This window comes from Phascolarctos cinereus, unplaced genomic scaffold (genome assembly GCF_003287225.1).
Source record: "Phascolarctos cinereus isolate Bilbo 61053 unplaced genomic scaffold, phaCin_HiC Scaffold_7;HRSCAF=346, whole genome shotgun sequence".
Classification (NCBI taxonomy): Eukaryota; Metazoa; Chordata; class Mammalia; order Diprotodontia; family Phascolarctidae; genus Phascolarctos; species Phascolarctos cinereus.
The window spans coordinates 194,979,492-195,001,623 of NW_027556180.1; the positions used below are offsets into that span (position 1 = coordinate 194,979,492).

At 34.9% G+C, this 22,132-nt stretch overlaps 1 protein-coding gene across 2 annotated transcripts in view; it reads left to right on the forward strand.

Annotated features, from left to right (window-relative positions):
- CADM2 (cell adhesion molecule 2) overlaps nt 1-22,132 on the forward strand; it is a 1,332,213-nt gene that overhangs the window by 1,169,557 nt on the left and 140,524 nt on the right. For both annotated transcript variants that reach the window (XM_020970708.2, XM_020970710.2), the window contains exon 7: nt 15,220-15,310. In XM_020970708.2, coding sequence (XP_020826367.1) covers nt 15,220-15,310 — 91 coding nt within the window. The remainder of the gene's footprint in view (nt 1-15,219; nt 15,311-22,132) is intronic.

Here is a 22,132-nt window from a genome sequence, read left to right on the forward strand (position 1 = left end):
CCCATGTAAAAGAAAAAAAGTTTTAAATTAATAAATACTTGTAATAAGATATTCAAAGTGTGAGCAATAAAAAAATAATATCCATGAGCACAAAAGCACAGTGCCATAATTTGCATGTTTAAATGAGATCAATTAGGTTAATGATGGATGAAAATAAGAAATCTATTATTTAAATGCAAAATAACTTTTAAAACTTGTGGGTTCATTTGCTGCCAAAGTTTTGTCTATCAAAGCTAGTTCAAATGGCTAATGTACAGTCCTAACCTTTACCATTCAGAGACATTTCAAATTGGATCTGTATGTAAAATACAATTGATTAAAACTTTTTGCTAGCCTCTATCAATCAAAAGTATCATAGGATATTTCTACACAGATTTCTCCATATTTTTGTTTTCTTTGTTTTGTTCCTTTGGCAACAAAATTACTATGTATCTTAAAGTAGTTTGTGATTGAAAAATGACACCAGTTATTTCCTGGGACTTTCTAATACACATTTTACAAGTTGGCAGCCTGAAAACCATAGATCACTTGACCACTGCTTCTCCTCTGACTGTCCTGGGCACCTGCAAGAAGGTCATAAATTTGGTGAAATATAATGTTCTCCCCCCATATATTCTCCCTTTAGTTCTATTTAATCCAAGAGAACGTTTTTTTAAATGTCTGATTAGAGTGGAATAGATCACAAAAAGGAATTTTACATGATAATTTCCACAGCAGGCATAATTAAATCTTAGAGATAAAGACTAGACCTGTGGTTTCATAAGCTGAAAGAATTCCTCAGTGAAAAAAAAAACCTTTACCAGTGAAGGTCACCCCCTTTTCTGAAGTCTTAGAGTAGCTAGCTAGTTAAGTGACTTAACAGAGATAGGACATGAACCAGTGTCGTCTAGGCCAGCTTTCTATCCACTAAGCACACTGCCTCTCTAACTGATGTTAAATTTAAAAAATAAAGGAAGCTAGATGGTGTAGTGGGCAGAATGCTAGACCTGAAGTTAGGAAAACCTAGTTCAAATCTGGCCTCAGATTTTTGCTAGCCATGCCACCTTGCACAAATCATTTAACATCTATCTGCCTCAATTTCTTCATCTGAAATGGAGATAATAATTGCACTTAACTCCCAGGTTGTAAGGATAAACCTAGGTAAGTACTTTGCAAACCTTAAAGAGCTATACACATGCTAATTATTATTATTGTTATTAAAATTATTTTTGGTATACAAAGGATGTCACTTCACACTTGCTAAAATGGAATTAATTCTCCAAACACCAAGAAACATACACTCTACCTGGCCAACTTCTTGTAAATTGTCTTCTCATTTTCATATATAAATTATATATCTAGTCATTTTCTCTCATTGGGAGATCTGATTAAATTTTTCATACTGTTGACTATAGGAGGCAGTTTGGTGGTTCAATGGATAAAATGCTGGGCCTGGAGTCAGGAAGATCCGAGTTAAAATCTGGCCTCAGACTCTTAGTTTAACCATAGTCACTTAAACTCTGTCTGCTTTAATGCACTGGAGAAGGAAATGGCAAATCATTCCAGTAACTTTGCCAAGAAAATCCCATGAATTGTATGGTTCACAGTGTCACAAAGAGTCAGACATGGCTGAACAGCAACAACAAATATAAGGAAGAATTTTGTAACCAGAGTTTATACATAATTTATGTACCACTCATCTATCTGTTGCTGGATTATAATCAATAAGCATTAAGTAAGCACCTACTATGTGCCAGGCATTGTGCCAAACACTGAGAATACAAAGAAAAAAGTGAGACAGATCTGTGAGGGCCATATAACAAGTGAGGAAATCAGAAAGTGCTTCTCAGAGGTTATATTTGAACTGAGCTTTCTAAGTGGGTTCCAAGAGGTAGGAGTGAGGGTATTACAAGCATGGGAACTGCCCATGAAAAAGGCATGAGAACAACCAATTATTCTAGTTTAGCTAGAGCACAGATTTGGCAAATAATTTTAGCAAGCTATGTTGCCTATGTGCTAGGCACTGTGCTAAGAGCTATTTAGTTGGGGAAGACAGCACATAGAAAGGATCTGAAAAGCAAGGGGAGGGAGATAGTGCATACACTACGATGCAGTGGAAAGAGCAGTGAAGTATGCTAAATCCGAAGCCCTGGTATCAGTTTGAATCCTGGTTCTCCTGCTTACTGGCTGTGCAGCTCTAGGCAAGTTCCTTAACTTTTCTGGACCTCATTTTCTTCACCTGTAAAAGGAAAAAAAAATAATTATATGACCTCTAAGGTCCATTTTGACTCTTATATGATACTATAATCCTGGTTGAGATTTCTGGCAGACCATCAGAAATCCAGGACTGTAGCAAAGGATAGCTCAAATTTCATAAAATATTAAATATATTATCATGTAGCATAAAGAACACTTCATTCTGATGCAAAAGGATATGAATTCAAATCTTAGCCCTGTTACAAGTACCCTTTATAACTTTCAGAAATCTCACTAGGTCTCAGTTTCCTAATCTGTAAAGTGAGTAATTTGTATTACATGATCTCTCAAGTCCTGCTCAGCACTAAATGCTATGATATTCCCTACACCTATACAACAAAATCACAAAATTCCAGTCATTGAGAGTAAAAAAAAAAGACATCAAAACAAGTTTAAGTTAAAATTTCAGAAATTTAAATAAGCACTTCTGTTGGCTAAACTGTACTTCTTTTAGAAGTATCTTACCTCTTGGCCTTAAATGAATATGAATCTCTTCTGTGACATTGGCCCCAGGAAGTCTTAAGGTATGTTTTAGAAACAAGTAAACATTCATTAATTCATTCAACAAAGATTTATTGGGCAAGGACTATGTGCAAGGCATGATGGTGAGCTTTTTAGAGAATAATGATAATAATAAAAAGATGTATATGTATGTGTGTGATGGAGCTGTTAAGCATTTAATAATTAGCACATTTAGTATATATTTGTTGACTTTTGCTTACATCTTAGGAAAAAAATATTTCATTAGAGATATGCCAAATAGTGATGCAGTATAAAAGGTTCTAAATGGCACAATTTTTGGCATTATTTATCAGAAATTTAGGGAAATGCTAGTCAACTGTTTTTTCTCCCTGGGTAAAATATTTATCAGGTAATTAGCATATATTCAAATCTTAACTACAGAAAGAATTGCAACTGCATAATATCACTTATTTCTGATATTTATATTGAAATTGAGAAATGAAGTTAGAAAATTAAAATTCATTTGCATTAAATTGATTGAATATGGTCCCAACATACTGTCAGAAATAGGTCTTGCCTTGATGCCTGCATAGATAAAATATCCAATTTTTTGTAGGGTTGGAAAAATAGTCTAGATCTATTTCATAGACTAAGCAACCCAAAATAGAATAAAATTATGAAATTTATAGGTAATACTGATGCCAACAAATCTTATATGATTATTTTTCACTTATTTTTGTGGGAACAAAAATTGGTGAAGAAAATGAGACAAAAATAAAGTTGACAAATGGAATCTCAACTTTTTGAGAAAAAATATGAACTACCTACATTTTAAATATCCAAATTAGTGACTTAATATCAGCTCTAAATAAATTCCATGCTGTATGAGATGCTGTACACAGTAGAAAGTTTATAATAATCCTATCCCAGAATGCATTGCTATTAGCATATTTTTAGTAATTTCTTTTTATTCTAAAGAAAAAAGTAGTTCCTTCTTAAATTTTTTTCCAGCATCCTATGACAACTTGATAATATTTTATCTCTTTATTCTACTCTTCTCCTTTCCCTTTCCCTCTTCCTTCCCCTCTCTTTTAATAAGAAGTGAGAGAACTAAAATTTTTATAGTTGCATAGATAAAAAGATACAAAGCATTATATCGAGGTTAACTCAAATACTATCCATCTACTAGGTTTCCTGTTTCCTTGTTATACCCACTTTAATGAAAAAAAAAAGCTAAAATTACTGCTATATGTGAAAGCACAAAATAGATCAGTATGTTTGTATCATAGTTCATCTGTTGTTTTATTGTGTTGCCATCACAAAGGCAAAAAAACCCCAAACAGATGTGTTTGGAAACATGATGGATTATGATTTTCTCTTTTTTCTCATTGGAAAGTAGATATGAAAAAAAATTTAATAATATAAATGAATGTAAAACTATTCTCACTGATACTGAAAACTAAAGAGGGGCTTCCTCTGTCTTTTGCTCAGTAATAGGTTCCTCTTGTTGAAGCTATCAAAAATGAGAGTGCTGAAATGACCTTTATACATTTCAGTCTCCTAAAAATCTGACTGATTTTTGTAATAACTGATTAAATAACTGATTAAGTAACTTATTTTGTAATAACTTTAAATTAAAGCCCAGCATTCTATATTGACTTAACAGATCCTTAAAATAGGAGGCCACATATACATATTACAAATCATCACAATTCCATTTTATAAAGCAATTTTATTCCTTATGTAGTGAATACAGAATTACAGAATTAAATAATGGATAAGAATGAATGTCAGTAAAATTATTTTTCTATTACATTTGAAAATAGAGAATAAATGAATAATGTTACTGAAGTATAGAAACTCAGAGAAGATAAGTATTAAATATACAAAATACCTATATAAAGAATAAATTATGAGAAAAGTTTAAGCTAAAATGATACAGAGATTAAGTAATATGAAATGATTTATAAAGACATGCCAACATGAACTAATATCTTTGTAATGAGGAAAAGAAGAGTGTGATACTTAGCCAATCATTATCAAAAGATTAGAAACATGGAGAGAATATAGAGATGAATATAATGAGTCAATATGAAGTAACAGAATGTATAAAATTGATAGTCATTGTCAAAAAAAATGTACTTGTTAAGTTTGGGCTTTGATGAGGAAAAAGCTAAGCTGGAAGAAAATGGGAGCTCGAATTAAATTTTTTATTTAGCCAAAAAAAAAAAGATGTACGTTGAACTGGAAAAAAGTGAAATGATCTGATATTCCTTGTAAAATTGTACTATTATACAATGTACCCTAACTCACTCTATGGAAAATACCATATACAAGAATTGATAATAACAATAAGCTGATTAATACATTTTACCTTGGTTAAAAGTTCATTTATTTTATCATCAACGTAATGCGGAATCATTCTCCATGGCTTTCAAAGCAGTAGACAATGGAATGAGTCTCAACAGATTAGTCCCCATAAAAGTCCAGAGTTTTCACTCTCTATATATTTTCCAAATAGAAAGTTGATTATTTAAAAGATATGTGTGTATGTATGTATTAAGACCTTGTATAGAGACTACTATCAATGAGACTGATGGAAGGAAGTACCTGCCCATCAAGTTAATTCTGTAGGAAACCTAAAAAGACATAGTCACACACGTTGGGTCAGCCTCAGGGTCATGAGTATGTGTTCAAGTCTTGCCTTTGACATATATATTATACACACCTGTATAACCCTGGACAAATTAGTTAATCTCTTGATGCCCACAGGCAACTTTCTTAAGACTAACAATTACAGATAAATTGCTAATGTGTATTAGTAGAACTATCATGGGATCAGTAACACAGAACTGTGAAAGACTTTAGAGACCATCTAGTTCAGGCCTTTCCTTAATGAGGAAACTGAGGTCAAAGGAAATTAAGCAACCCAGCACCAAATGCCTGCAACATAGTAGGTACTTTGTACATACTTATGGATTGATTGACTTCCTAAATGTCCCAAGAAAAATAAGTGACTAGCAAAATTTGAAGCCATGTCCAAAGCCAATACTCCTTTTTTATTTTTTTGGCCAATACTTCTTCTACTGTATTATATTACCTCTCGCATGGATGAAATCTTGTCAGCAAGGAAGGAAAGAACTTGAATATTTCTAAGTTTTCTGTGACACATTTGAGGTACAATGCTTCACAAAATAGTGATGGAAATTCATGTTTTAAATTAAAATGTGAATACGCGGGAAGGTACGGGGCCTTTAAAGGGAATATACTCACATAAATAATAAAGACGTGGAAGGAATTACTAAGTTATCATGGGCAAGTAATTTAGCTTTCTGAGACTCAGTTTCCTAATTTTAAAAAACAGAATCATAATACTTGACTTACTCATCACAAACACAGGATTGCAGTAAGAAAAGTTCTTTGAAAATTGTAGAGCAAGCATATAGAGTAAAGAAGCAGGTAATAATGGCTGGGCTATGGACCAAATCAGGTACTCATCTAGATAGTGGACAAATAAAGGTTTATTATAGAGGTAAAAAAGCACAAAGAACAAAGTCACTACTTATAGAGGAGGAACTAGACCTAGGACACTCTATTAAGATTCTTGCAACATACTAATGTATCCTGACACATCAATTGGAAAATATAAAGGGGAGACAGCATGTCTTTAACGACTATGTTAAACATTCAGTAACTGAATGAATGAATTCGTGTGGGAACTGCTCTTGTGTTCAGCCAATGCCTGCTTTGTAAGAGTCATTTTACTGTAAATAATTGAGGAAAATGAATACAAATTGTAGGGACTCAGCATATTAGCAACACAGGAAATGTAATGGATCAAGAAAAGCAAAAAAAAAAAGTGTAAAGTAGAAAAACATAAATAAGGATGTTTCCTTTCCTTTATTCTATGCTAATATTCAGCAAAAAAAACATCCTTTGTCGTCAGAGAAGTGACATTTCCTTTTAAAAAAGTAACATGGTAATATTTGTACTTCAGGAAAACTTTGATATGAGCAATTGTTAGAGTTAGAAGGGCTTAAGTTTCCACAGGTAGAATAATGCAGAGATTTAAAGAACAACAGCTCCAGGAAGTAGTACATTGTAGGTGGGCTCGGGCTTAGCCAATAAAAAGTAAGTTGATGGTTCCATAAAGACCCCAAAATCAAAATAAGGGTCAAGCCAGCTCAGACCAGTTAGGGTCAACCTGAGGACACCTGAAAAATGTTAGTGTGCCTGCTTAATGAGCTTCATTACTATTACCTGACACACCCTGCATAAAATTAGAGACTCGTTAAAGAGTCATGGGACGTATGACCAAAGGAGGGGGAACATACTTGAGCATTTCAAGGGGAAACATGTAAGGAAAGGGATGGACCAATGCAGGCCTGGGAGGTTTCACGTCCGAATTCAACTGCATAAAAGCACACTTGCCCTTGCACTCAGGACCCACCCCTCCTGAAGAGGGGTGGAGCCTGCTTCTGGCCAGAAATGTCTAAATCCTCTGGACTTTCTTTGTAATAAATTTTCTTGATACTAAATTTTTGGTGTCTAGCCTATTTCTAACACAATGAATAGGAGAAAGGAGAGACATTAGATGAGAAGAGCAATTAGGAAGCTATCACAATTGTCCAGGTGAAAAGTGATGAGAGACTGAACTAGTGTCAAGGTTGTCTGAGTAAAGAATAGGGGAAAGAGGGGGAAAATTTGTAGGTAGAAATGATACAATGTAGCAATCTGTTGAACAGATCGGCTGAGGCTAAACTGAGGCACTAAAGATGGCAAAATTGTGAGAACATGGGTGCCTGGAAGGATGGTGGATTCCCTGTCCTTAAAGTTTTCAAGAAAAGGCTGAATGACAACTTCTTGGGTACAATGAAGCAGGACTCTTTTCACATGAGTTGAACTAGATGACTACAAAGGTCCCTTTGAACTCTTCAATTATGTGATTCTATGTGTAAAAGTGTGAAAAATTATAAATCGACAATTTGCTTCCAAATACTCTGAATTTATATATATATATATATATATATATATATGTATATATATGTATACACACACACACACACACACATATATATATGTATATATATATATTTATATATTCCCTTTAAACTTTATGTTGAATAATTAAGTACCCAAAAGCCCTCCCTCCCACCAAAAAAAAAATGTGGAGTTGAGTGAGATGAGGAGTTTAAGGTGGTTGGTCTGTGGATTTGTCGAAAAATTCTGGATCCCAGTGATCTTATCTCTACTGAACATATTGTTTGCTGTTTTCTATAAACACACACACAAAGTGTAAAATCTTCAGTGATCTAATCATTTTGATCCAGTATGTATTTCCTCCTAATAATAGTAATCTGTCACATGAAATCCTGTCAGTGGTGGTGACATTTTTCGATAAGAGGATAACATGCTATAATGTCTGTGTGTGATTGTTTAAATAATGATGATGCTTTTGTAAAAGAATTGGCTTTAAGTTCTCTTTTCCTTCATCTTTGAAGTCCATAGTAATGTACACATGTTTTTGACCCAATGACTCTAAAAGCTTTAAGTACTAGAACTTGTAAGATTTCCCATCAGGAAGTTTAATCTTGGCACTGACAGAGATATTTTCTCTTTCCTAAAATATTTGTTAAGGATATGGAACATCAATTCTGTTAGATCAATATCTTCACTTTTACTCAAATCCTAGCTCATTCAAGTGTAAAATGAGGTGTCCTTACTTCAAAAGCTGATAATGCTTTAAGAAATTCATGGAAAGAACCAACACTACACTTATTCATGAAAGATGTCTGACCATTAATTTAACCTTCTACAACCTATATTTCTTCAACAAAGGATCAAAGGAAATTTTGTATTTTTCTTCTCGTTATTTTATACTTTTAGTGAAATTATCTGAGTAGACTCATTGGCACAAATAAAAAGCAAAGAACACCTGATCCCTTTAATGTTGAATATACTTTGCATAAAGTACAAACTAACATATTTGTTGCAGGAATGAATAGACTATTTGCTTGCAAGTGTGGCTATATCCAAATTTTCTTCTTTATTCTCTTGCATTTTTGAAAGAAAAAAACCTATTTTCTATTTTTTTTTAGTAACAAGTGTGCTCTTAGAGGAAAGGGATATTGACTTCAACTGAATTTTTACAACTATTAGTTTGTCATGCGTATATAAACATTTAAGTATACATATGTATGTAGACACACATATTTGAATTACACAATTATTAAAACTTAAATTCAAAATAAATATGGAAATTGTATCTTAGCTTGCATAAAGCCTGAATTTAGCATTTCAGAACCAAAACAGAAGTATGTTTAATCGGCTTAATACTAGTGTAAGTAATAAATACATTATAGCAATAAATAAGGTACCAATTTAGGAATCCTAGAATTTCAGAGATGGGATTCTTGGAGCCACAAGATATGCAAATCTTGATTCTGAATATAGCCTTTCTTGCCTTCTGTTGCAGCTTTAGAAACTCATCTACACATCATCTCTTATGTCCTCATTTGGCAAATTTGCCTGCAGACGTGGGCAAGGGAGGGAGGAAGGCAGCGGAGGGCTAGTGGAGGGAGGGGGGTCTCCGCCACACGTGGGGCAGGAGCAGCAGTAGTAGGAGGAGCACAAGCGTGGGGCCAGCCACGCCTGGGAGTGGCCAGAAGCAGAGGAAGAAATGGGCGGGGGAGAGACACAGGGGAGCCTGAACACTGACCAGAGAGGACGGCCACACACTCGGGCTGGGGACAGACACAAGGTACCAAGCAGGGCTGACCGAGGGCGGGTGGGGCACAGGTGTTCTCTTTTAGGGATCGAGTTCTCAAGCCAAAGTCTTTAGCAAGCCCTAGATCTCGCCACAGTCTTTTGTTTGGTTTTTTTGGGGGTGGGGGTGGGGGCTGTGGGCAGAAAGGGCAGGAGCAGAGATAGAGCACAATACTGTACAGTAAAGTTAATATAGGTGTTTTTTGGGAATGTGGATTTAAAGTTGTATTTGTATAACGCAAATTCGCATAAAGCAAGAACTTTCTGTATTATATTGTCACAAGTGCCTTAAGTTCCTCAATCTTTTCAATTCTCATAACTTACTCCTCCACTATACTCCAGGAATGGTTATACTCTTGCCATTACCCACGGCTATTCTACTTTCATGCTCAAGAATACCAAATACTCTTTTCTTGATTATGATCTTTTGTTATTCCTCATGACTTATCCCTTCTCGGGTACTTTGGTCTCTCCTTCGGATAAATTAGGCTATCTTCCCAAACTAGACTCCTTCATGAGCCAGTTCAACTCCGCAATAGCCTCTATCCTTAAATCCCTTGTTCACTTCTGTGTTAATGCATGACAGCCCTAATTCTGGATTACTCTTACCATTTACATTCCTTTACATCCATGTCATGCATGTGCTGCTAAGGGAATCATGAAATAGTGCTTTCTAGGTCCACTACAAACTTGTGCTAATCTCAAACGGACCCTCCTTGCAGCAAGAGATGCTTCAACTCCCTCGTAATCTTTCCCTATGCACCACTGTCCTCCCTAACCTTCAGAGCTGAGTACTTCACCTCTTATTTCAGCCAAAGAACTGAGGCCATTCACTAAAAGCTTCTTTTCCCCCCCTTCTCATCATCTCTACCATTATTCTTCACTATCTCCTTCACTCTAGTCTGTGACAACCACTATACTTCTTGACAAGATGACTTCACTCCACATATTCCATCGATTCCATCTACTCTCTTATTTTCTAGTAGATCACCCTCTTTTGGCATCCCCTCTTTCCTTCTAATGTTCAGTCTTACCCTACCTCCTGGATTTTTCCATGCAGCCTACAAACATAGCCATATCTCCCCCATCCTTGAAAAACAAAAACAAAAACAAAAACATTCAATAGATCCTACTAACCCCACTAGCTGTTGTTGTCTGTCATTTTTAATTAAAATTTTAAATAATTTTATTTCTAAATTATTTATACAAAGTACCTTCATTTCATCTCCTCTCACTTCTAAACTTTCTGAAGTCTAACTTCTGACCCAGTCATTCAACTGAAACTGTTTTATTTTCTGTCATTACCAAGGACCGCCTAATTGCCAATTCTAATGAAACATTTCTCAATCTTCATTTGTCTAAACTTTTCTTCAGCATTTGATACAATTGACTATTTTGTCCTCATAGATACTTTTTTTTTTTACTCTGGGTCGTGAATGTTGTCTCTTTGTTCTCCTTACATTTTTGAGTGTTCCTTTGTCTCCTCTGATGAATCTCCTTCACTAATTATGGGTGTTCCCCAAGGCTCTGACCAGGGCTTTCTCCTCTTTTCCCTCTATTTATTCCCTTTTGGCGATTTCATTGGATGCATCTTCAATGGATGCAATAATCAGGTTTTTTTTTTTTTTGGAGGGGGTAGATAATATCCAGATCTCTCTCTGTCTCTCTCTGTCTCTCTCTGTCTCTCTCTCTCTCTCTCTCTCTCTCTCTCTCTCTCTCTCTCTCTCTCTCTCTCTCCCTCCCTCCCTCCCTCCCTCTCTCCCTACTGTATAAAACTCCTTATTACCTTTAGGATAAAATATAAACTCATTTGTGGGCAGTTTTTCTATGCATTTTTAAATAATGTTACATTTGAAAAGAATAATTTTGATGTGGTTGGTGGTATTAGATGCAAATATCAACTAGAGCTTTAGGTGAATTTTCAAATACATTTCCCCACAAGCAAGTGACCTTCTTGCAAGAGTCAATTGATGAGAGAAAGCTAGTTTACAGATATGTTAAACTTTGAACAGAAAAGAAATTACCATTTTTATAGATCATGAGAAACTATTTTTAACCAATGGAAAAAAAAAGTAGAGTTTTCGTATTCAAGAAGAAGTTACAGCAGCAGACACTCAATTAAACTGAAATATGAGCTGAGGTTAAAAGGACATGAATATTTAGCTGTAGTTTGCCTTTGTGGAACATCTACTGAATTTCTAAACTGACCCTTTATTCTAGTGTTTAGTGGACCAAATTAGTGGTAATGTTGCATATCAAAAAGTTCTTTCCATTGTGTCTTCTGGAAGCTATTTGAAAAGTTCTTTACATTTGAGCTCATAGTACCTATGAAATTATAATAAAAATAATTTTATAGATTCCCTTCAGTGTATGGCAACTCAATACAAAATATTTCTTCTGCTAGTATTTCAATTCTTCAAAAGCTCCTTGATATCTTTGATGTGGATACTATTTTTGCCTCAGAGATCTTAACCTCTCCATGCCTGGGAATAAGGTACAATACTTATTCATAGAATTATACAGTCTCAAAATCTCAGAGTGGGAAGACCCATATCTGAACAAAAAGCCCCTTTACCTAGCAACTGGTCATCCTGTTTTTGTCTGAAATTCTACACCAGAGGGAAAATTTATTACATGCCGAGGCAGGCTATTCCACTTGCATTAATTCAAATTATGAAGAAGCATTTCTTTGTATTAGTTCTAAATTTGCCTCTGCAAAATCTGCTAATTGTTGTAGTACTGACTTCAGACCACAAGAAGGAAAAATCTGAATCCCTCTTCAGCTGCTCCCAGTTCTGCCTTCTAGAGCCAAGCAAAACTAATCTAATTTGTCTTCAAAGGGACATCTCTTCTGATTCTTGGCTACAGCTGTCATGGTCCCACTACTTCTTTTCTTTTCCATGCTAAACATCCTCACACCTATCAATTTTCCCTATGATATATTCTTAAGGCTTTTGAGTTATGTCAATGTCCTTCCTAAAATGTGCCATCCAGAGTTAAACCTAACATTTCAGATGTGTTCTGTCCAAGTTGAAGCACAAAGGGGACTATAACCTTCCTAATCCTAGACGCTTGTCTAATTAAAACTTAAGGTTTAATTAGCTTTCTCAGCTGATAAATTTCATTAAAACATTTGTTAAAATTCTATGTAAACTGTTTCTACAGCATTCTCCTGATCTTTCAGTCCAATCACTCCATCAAATAAAGGCAGTAAGGTTGTTCTGGGATGATTTGTTCTTTATAAAATCATTCTATTTGCTTCTTTTTTCTAGGTTTTCACCAAACATCCCTTTAAAAATGTTTTAGGATTTTTCAAGGAATGTAACTCAAGTTCATTAACCTATACTTTCAATATCTATTTTTTCATTTTTAAAAACTGGAACAATGTTTGCCCTTCCCTGCTTATGTGATATCTCCACAGTATGCCGGATATCAGTAACCGTGGCTCTACCACTACATCTTCCAATTCTTTCAACACTACATCTTCCAATTCTTTCAACGTCCTAGGATATAGTACATTTGGACACCAGTGAATTCATTAAGGGAAGTAAGGTATTTTCTTATTCTCCTAGTTATGAAATAGTCTTTATGTCCATATTTTTTAATTTAAAAATTCATCCCTCCTTAGAGAAAAAAACAAAAACCTGAAGCAGTTCTGTCTTTTTCTCTGCCATTACTTATCATTACATATACCAAAATAGGATCTAACCCCTTTTATGAGCCTCCTCTTTTCCTGCATAAAGATAAAAACAAAAATAACACCCATTTTTTTTTTTACTAGCCTCAGGTAATTCTGAATTCTACAGTGCCCTAACACTATTCTTACTTAACTGTGCATTACTTTTGTAAGCATTCTGTTACTTGTACCTTCTAAACATGCATTCTTAAAAATCTAGGTTGGTATGTGACTGCCCTGTTTACAACTGTTATCTTTAGACTTTTCTCTCTTCTACCTCAAATAACAGAAGAGAATATCCCCTTTCCCCAAGATTCCCAGCATTTATTTCCCAGTGATTAGTCCCTCCTTGTTGGAATCAGAGTAGAGTCCCCTCATTGATTTCTTCTGCTTTTGGAAGGATGAAATGATCAGTAGGGCAAATAGAGAGTTCCAACAGCTGTTTGGATAGTGGAAGTTCCTCATTACTACTTAATCATGCCTTTGTGACATGCATATGACTTCTTGACAGGCTTTACAAATGCTTCATCTGTTTCCCCCTTCTTTCTTCTATGTGGTAGCAAAAAGACACTTTAAAGAAAATGGTTTTTGCCCCCAAGTGGGAAGAGGGTTTAACAACCAGGTTAGCTTAGTGGCACAGAGAATGTCAGACCTGGAGTGAGGAAGACTTATCTTTCTGAGTTCAAATATGGCCTCAGACACTAGCTGTGTGACCCTGGGCAAGTAATTTAATCCTGTTTGCCTCAGTTTCCTCATCTGTAAAATGGACTAGAAAAGGAAATGCCAAACTACTCTAGTATCTTTGCCAAGAAAACCCCAAATGTGGTCACAAAGAGTCAGACATGACTGAAAAATGATCAAACAACAGCATAGTCTTTAGCCATAAGAAATGATAAATATGAAATTATATGTACATATATATATATATACATATATGCACAGAGAGAGAATATATATGAGGATTTACCTATATGAGGAATACATATTACATATAATATGATCTATATGATACACAAATGATTCCATCTGATTGTTTGGAATAGTACATACCCATCCAGAGCCATATTCTAGTCAGAGGTCTTATGCCACCAAGTCTCAGTGATTCCTATAACATAAAATTTACCTCTAAAAACCTCTTTCTGTTTGACAGAAAACATGAATTTTACTGCTGTCAAAAATAAGTTATTATTAGGAAGTAACCTTTCAGAAAAATATGTACTTTTTTTCTTAATTAAAAACAAAAACAAAAACAAATTATCCTAATCAAGCAGAAACTAAGATTCTTCCTTTGGTTTTTACATTAACATTGTGCTTTACTTTATGATTTTATGAAGTTTGTATTTTTTTTTGTATTGGCAAAGGAATATCATGCAGCATGCCTATATTATGATATATGTAAATATTATCGTCAGCTTATGCTTGGATTTTTTCTGTTAAATTGTTCTTTTTTAATGTAAAATGAAATGACTGAAATTGTATAAGATTGGCGTTTAAAAGTTTGTGACAAGGGCTAACTTTTATTGGTTATTTTACAACGATTTGCTAACTTTACTAAAAGACAAGTACTGTATTCTAAATCTTATATTATTGCATTTTCAGAAAGATTTCTTTCTAATGTTTGTAAGAAGGTGATTTAACTATCAGCCCATTGTTGGGTGCTCATTATGGGTTCCAGATTACTGCAACAATGAAAGTGTTCTTATTCAAATGTGCATTAATGCATTCAGTTCTTAATAATAGCATTCATAGACATCTATAAATAGAAGAAGAAACAATTGTATGGTATGCTTGATATTCGTCCTAAACGCTTTTTGGCATTTCACTTTTAAATTCAGCTGTAATGTAACCAGTGAATTCATAAGTTATTCAGGTACTTTTCTTAGCTTTGCATGAACAAGAAGTTTTGTTCTTGCTATTACAGAGACTATTTTAGCAACTGAGAAAAATGAGTTTTTTTTATAAAGTGTGCAATTTCAAGTCTATAATTGGACAAATTCTGAAAATAGGGACAATATAGAGTTAACATATAATTTACATTAGCTTGATTTTTCTAATACCCTTTTAATTTTTTTTCTCCCTAGATACCCCATCAGTTAAGATTATACCATCTACTCCATTTCCACAAGAAGGACAGCCATTAGTTTTGACTTGTGAATCCAAAGGAAAACCCTTGTAAGTGACTTAATGAATAATTTATTAGATAAACTGTTTTAATTAAAGCATTTAACTGTGGAAACCTACTGTTGTTTTTTTTTTTTACCTTTTGGAGTATAAAAATTGATCTCAAAAACATAAATCTTTTAAATCAAAACCTGATTAGGCATCTGTCTATGAGATGTTGGTCATTCCGCATTGTCATCTAGTGAAATTTCAGGGAAGAAATCCCAGAAGTAAAGGTTGTTTATTTATTTATTTTTCAATTCAGTAAGATATTTTAACTTGAAAGGACTTTGGGCTTAATTGATCAACTGATTGCATCATGAATTTGTTGATGGGTGTGTGTTCTTGAAGGAGATCCTCTCCTTGAAAACTTTTCAAATTGCAAAACAGTCCAAGTAGGTGCCAATTTTTGAGGTTCTTTCTGAATTTCTTTTCAGTTAGAAGGGAAACATTAGTATATGGTGATTGTGACAGAAGTGAGCATTAATCACCAGGACCTGAATGAAGATCTGGGAGGCATCAATTAAACAAGGAAGCAAGTGATTTTAAAGTGATATTAAAGACCCAGAGAGTTCTGCCTTTTTTTTTTCTGTTCTTATAAACTCCGCCTCCTATTCAAATCCAGAAATAGTAGAAATCACAAGTTTGCTTACCTTCAAGTCCTAGATCTCAGGGGAGGTCTGATTGTTATGGGAAAACAACTAGACCCAAAACATTACTGAGATTTGCTATACCTAGAAATAAATAACTATAATGACTAAAATAACTTACTTTAAAATGTTTCTTTCTTCTGACTGAAACAAAAACAAAAGAAAAACAGAAATGATTCTAATCAAACATCTGTTTTAATGACTTGCGGTGAATCAGTGAACTTAAAAAAACTTACCACTTACCCGGAATCTCTTGATATGTAAAATGAAATGGTGAGACTAAATCATCTTTTGAATCCCTTCCAGCTCAAAAATTATTTTTATGCTCACTTATATGTGTTCCTAAACATCTATCTTGAACTTATTCCCTGATAATGCTTATTTTTCATGTATATCTTCAAATATTGAGGAGTCAGACTAATAGTGGACAAGAATGAATGGTAATCTTCAAGAGCTAGCTATCATTTGTGGAACTATTAGAAAAAGAAATTTATAATTGATTCACATTTTAATTTAGATTTTAGTGGAATTGAATTGCCTTCTGAATATATCTTTTTATCAGCTAGCTTCTGTAATATTAAGATTAAACCATTATCTTTTTTAGACTGTGAATTCGCTTCTAATGCAATGTAGATTTTTCAAGTGATGAATTTTGCCTGACAAGATTTTTCAGGTTGTTGACTTGAAATTTTATGTTCCTCAGTTCTATTCTATCATTCAACAGCTCTATAACATCTCTATAAAATTAAGTCTATACTCTTTGCCAGCCATTATTTATTGTAGATGTAAAAGTTAATAGTTAATATTGATAGTTCTTCAAAAATTAAGCCATTAAACATGTTATTAGGGCAAACTGGTTGTTCTTATACCTTGAATATGGGCCATTGTTGTCTCTTATCTTAACACATACATCCCATATGAAACCTCAATATTTCCTGTCCCTTGAAAATCTTAAAAACATTTCTCAACTACAGGTGCAATGTTTGCATAAAGTAAATTAACCATTATATCTTAAATCCCATTTTCTTTGGCCTTCTCTATAGCACTTAAGAAGAAAGGGAAGGGAAGATAATGGCATTGTAGCTCTTCAATTGGAATCTTTAATTATTTGCCCAATTGTGAGTAAATCTTTAGTACTCCAAGTCTTTTAACATGAAAAAGGTGAAAATGGAGATGGACAAAATGGCAATAGGCATTTCTGTTTAGATTGGTGAGATAAATGAAGCTGTGTCAAAATGTCAGTGTACTGGCAAGAGGCTTGAATATCCTTCTTCAGCTCTTACATGTTGATAGCATCCTCCTCTTTCTAGTCACTCAAGCTCAAAAACTTGTGTCACCTTCAATTACTTCCTCTCCCTTGCTCCCCTTCATCTAATTAGTTGCCAGTTTCTGTCAGTTCTCTGGCTGGAGTAGTTCTTCCATCTATTTCCTCATTGCCATTCCTATTACAACCACCTTTGTTGGGTTCCTGTTACCTCAGCTATCATAATGGTGTCCTGATTTTAGCACATAGCTGCTAAAATCGTTCTTCCTAATGCACAGATTTGATCAAAAAGATTGCTTTGCTCAAAAATCTTCAGTACCTCCTTATTGTCCATTGGATAAAATAACAAGTGCTGAGCCTGGCATTTAAGGCCTTCCCCAGTCTCAACCTGTCTTTTCAGCCTTACTTTGTACTACTGTTATTGAGCACCTGCATTTCTAACAACCTAGATTGGTAGCATGTACCTTTTTCTACCATCTCTTAACACAGTACTCCTATGCCTGGAATATACTGCTTCTATTTGCCATTTCTCTATTGGGCCATAAGACCCTGGAGAGAAGAGATTATGGTTTTTTAAAAATTATGTATATATGTGCACGCACACACACACACACACACACACACACACACACACACACATATTGCTCCAGTGTCTACCACCTTTACTTCCAATTTGGGTGTGAGGAAGAAGTGTGTGTGTGTGTGTGTGTGTGTGTGTGTGTGTGTGTGTGTGTGTAGAGCCACTAGACCTGTAATTTTATCTGTATGGGGAATTACTGGTATAGAAAATCTGAAATACAGCAATATTTAAAAGGCAGGATTTGAACCTAAGTTCCTTCTCTCTGCAAGCCTGGCTCTCAGACTTCTGCAACATACTGCCTCTGTCATTGCACAGAGTAGGCATTTAATATGTGTTGAATCATCATAGAATTGCCAATTCCATCCCTGTTACCCAACTCTCTTGGATTTTTTCTTCATTGTTTTCCTTACTTCTCCTTATTCCCTCTGAGAAGTTAAAAAAAAAAATTAAACACATATCCATTTTGATGGCAACTACTCTTCAAAGCTAAATCCAACCAGAACAGATCTTTTTCCCAAAGAGAATGCAGTATCTTTAAGGGTGAGAACTGTGTCTTCTATTTCTTTTGCAACAATGTAATTCCCTTATTATAATTTGAAAAAATTCATGTACTCACTAAATTCTTCCTAATTGATTAGATGGTATGAAAGAAAGAGTAGTGGTCTAGGGGTAAGAACACATGACTTCTGATCCAGCCTCTAAGAATTATAAACTCCAGCACAGGAAATGAGCCATGGAAGAACTCGTCTCTTATAAAGTACTTATTCCTTGACTCCTGGAGAGGAGGAGATTTGGATTTTTCTCCCTTCCCATTACTACTCCACACTTCACTAGCTATGACATTTTTTATAGAGTTATTTGGTCATTAGAGGATACCACACCCAGCAAGTAGATGGTTTAGTAAGTCAAAGCAGAGGACCAGAGGAGCTCTTTGAACCGAGGTTCAGTAGCCTTTGCCATCAGGATTTGAGGTAGCAGCATTGTTGTAAGAGGGGGAGTTGATCAGAAGAGCCGTGATTAGTGGATTTTCCCCCAGCCTAAGTGAGGAAATTACAAAAAGTAAGAGGAAAAAATCATTAACCAAGGGTTTCCTAAACATACACATTCCTCACCTCCGTTTCTACAAAAAAGAATCTAACCAAGATATAGATAAAAGGAATGACCCACAAACTGAATTGAAATTACCTTTTCAAATGAGGCAAATATTATCATAGGCTAATACTCCAGGTCTGCTGCTACTACATTTGGACCTGCTTGCTCTTTTCTTGATTTTGGCACTTAGAGAAACAGGCTGAGGCAGCACAATGAAGCTCCATTTGTAAGCATACAGATCTCTTTCCCAGCTACCTTTATCTTCCTTTCTCCTGCTTTATTCTGATCAATTTCTAGTCTTCAGGTAAGAAACAAAGATGGCCATTTATTTTCACCTTGTAGCAGACTGTAGCCCCATCTGTAATCCATGAAAAATTTCTTCTTAACTATAAAATGCCAAAGTCGGGTTTTGTCCTTACCTTGATTTTAGATGGAATAGCCATACTGATAGCTTTGAAATAAATTACACGGTGATGTGTTTAGATGAGCTACTATTGAGTTTCTAACCTGCCCTCCTAGATGCTAATGTTGTTATGCTTTTTTTGAATGTGAGGACCCTAGTGACTGTTTATGAACAATCATGCCTTATTTGGCTGCTTTGGATGGAAGCCTTTTTGCTATTTTCCTGTGGAACAGCTGCATAACTTGGTACAGGACCAAGTTGTTCCACTTGACACTGCTGCCGAGGCATGCTATTCTTCTATTAAAAGAGAGATTACTGTACATGTCTACCTATTGTTTTAATTTTAGTTTAAAGTGAGGGACAGGCTAATGCTAGCCACTTTTCTTTTAAGTCTACTGCATTTCTGTTGTCCTCTATCTGCCTCCCTTTTTCCTTTCACTCTCCCAGAATAGCTTTCAGGCTGTTGCATTCATCCATTAAAAAAAAGTGTACCTATATATAATACATTTAAAAATCATGAACTCCTCTCTCCATAGTCCTCCACCTCAAACTTTGACATTTGTGTCACCATTTGTCCAGAGAATTGTATTAAAGAATTAGCTTAAAGATTATGTATTAGTAAATAGTAAGATTATGAAGAAATTCACTTCAGAATGCCCTAGAGAACTCAGTGTTAAGTAAATACTTTAATATTTTGAGGTTCTTGGTTTCTTTTGGTGTGGGTAGTCTCTTTGCTAACTTGGAGCAGGACCCCACTATGATTATTAGATGGCCTTTGAGATTTCCTGTGGCCAAAAATTTCCTCACCCTGCAGCCAGCCCGGTGATGAGGCTTCCTGAACTTAACAAGGCTGGCCCTTGGACAATGCACATACAGTCTGTCATTGGGCTTGTACCAGAAGCCTGATAGTGTCTGGCAGAGCTTGTGGTTGGCTTGCAAAGCCTTTGAGAATATGAAAGTTCCATGATGAGAAATCAGAAAATGGTTTTAGTGGAAGTGTAAATAAATATTATATCTTAAATTTATTATGCATTGTGCTAGCATCATTTCAAAACATGAGTCTAACTCTAATGTCAGAGACAGACCTGTGAACCAAAGCATAAAAATACACTCTTTTGGGGACTTTCACTCTCTCAGCTACTACCTGGGAAACCTGGTATGCATGCATGCATGCATGCATGCGTGTATTTTATGTATAAGAATTACACAGCATACATGTACACATATTTCCCAGGTTTCCCAGGTGCACACACATATGTATGTGTGTGTGTGTACACACACACACACAGATACGTTCATATATATGTATATATGTATAATATGTATATAAGTATTCATATCTCTTAATATATTGAAATCAACTCTTTACTTGCAAGCACAAAGTTCACAATATTACAGAGGAGATTTTTTTATGAAAGCAAGGAAGCTAAATACAAATCATTCAATGAGCAACCATTAATCCCAAAGATGTATGTAAATTACCAGTCACACTGCTGAAGGCTTTACTGGCAAAGTCCCCTTCCTCACAAATCCTTCCCTGGTTCCTACTTTTCAAAGGAGGAAGTAGGGATAATGGTAGTGATGATAGTTTTCTCTTCCCAACTTCCTGACAGTCTTTGTAACTCAAACAACTCACATAAGTCTTTTTTTCTCCTCCAGGTCACTGCTTTCTCACTGCCCTCACCTTTCTTTTTCTGCCTTGTTCTGTCTCTCCATTTACCATCTTCATCCATCACCATATATGTCCTATGACAAAGAAACTATTTTCCCTCTTGTTCAGATGAGAAAGGGAAGGGGCAAAGGGCAAATATTTTAGTTCTTGATACGTGATGCATCACATTTACATTTTACTCACTATTTTAGTCTCCTACAATTTTTCTCATTTAGAATTGTCATAAAACTAACTTGCGTTATTGTACAACATATACTATTGCCATTTTGCACAAGATATGTGCAGATCTTTAGGAAGAACTATCACATACCATATAGAAACTAGGAAATTATTTTAGAACAAGTATAAACATCCTGTGGAAGATGATCATAAATGAGAAAGTCTTTCAATAACATACTAGTGTGATTTGTGTAAGTAAAAATACAGATTTTCAATTATTTATTTTGAAAGTAGACATATATTACAAATTCTATTTATTTTGAAAGTGTTTCTTTGTCCAATCTAGTTCAGTTTGTTTGTTAAGAGTTACTATGTTAGCCTGTGGTAGATATTAAAGATCAGTAAGAAAAAGTAGGTAATGGATTGGACTTGGAATCAGGAAGACGTGAGTTCAAATCCTGTTTCAGATATTTGCTAGCTGGGTGACCTTGGGAAGTACTTAACCTTCTTAGGCTCAGTTTCCTTATTTGTAAACTGGGTATAATAAAATCACCTACATCACAGGATTGTTGTGAGGCTCAAATGATAGATGATAGATAGATAGATAGATAGATAGATAGATAGATAGATAGATAGATAGATAGATAGAAGTGTGTGTGTGTGTGTGTGTGTGTGTGTGTGTGTGTAAAGTGCTTTGCAAACCTTCACATGCCATATAAATGCTAGCTATTTTGCTATAATGCAAAAACATATAAAATATTTAATAATAACAAAACTAGCATTTATATAGCACTTTGAGTTTTATAAACTTTCACAGGCATTATCTCATTTGTTGAATGCATAACAGGGGCAGAGATCTATGAGAACACTGAGGGAATTAAACCCTCTTGAATGCACAAGTACTTATGCTTTGCCTCTCGGTTTGCTCACACTGCCCTTCCTTTGGAAGCCTTATCTTCCGATGAGAAAATCACTAGGGGTTCAGAACTGTGCCAGTCAGATACCTTACATCTA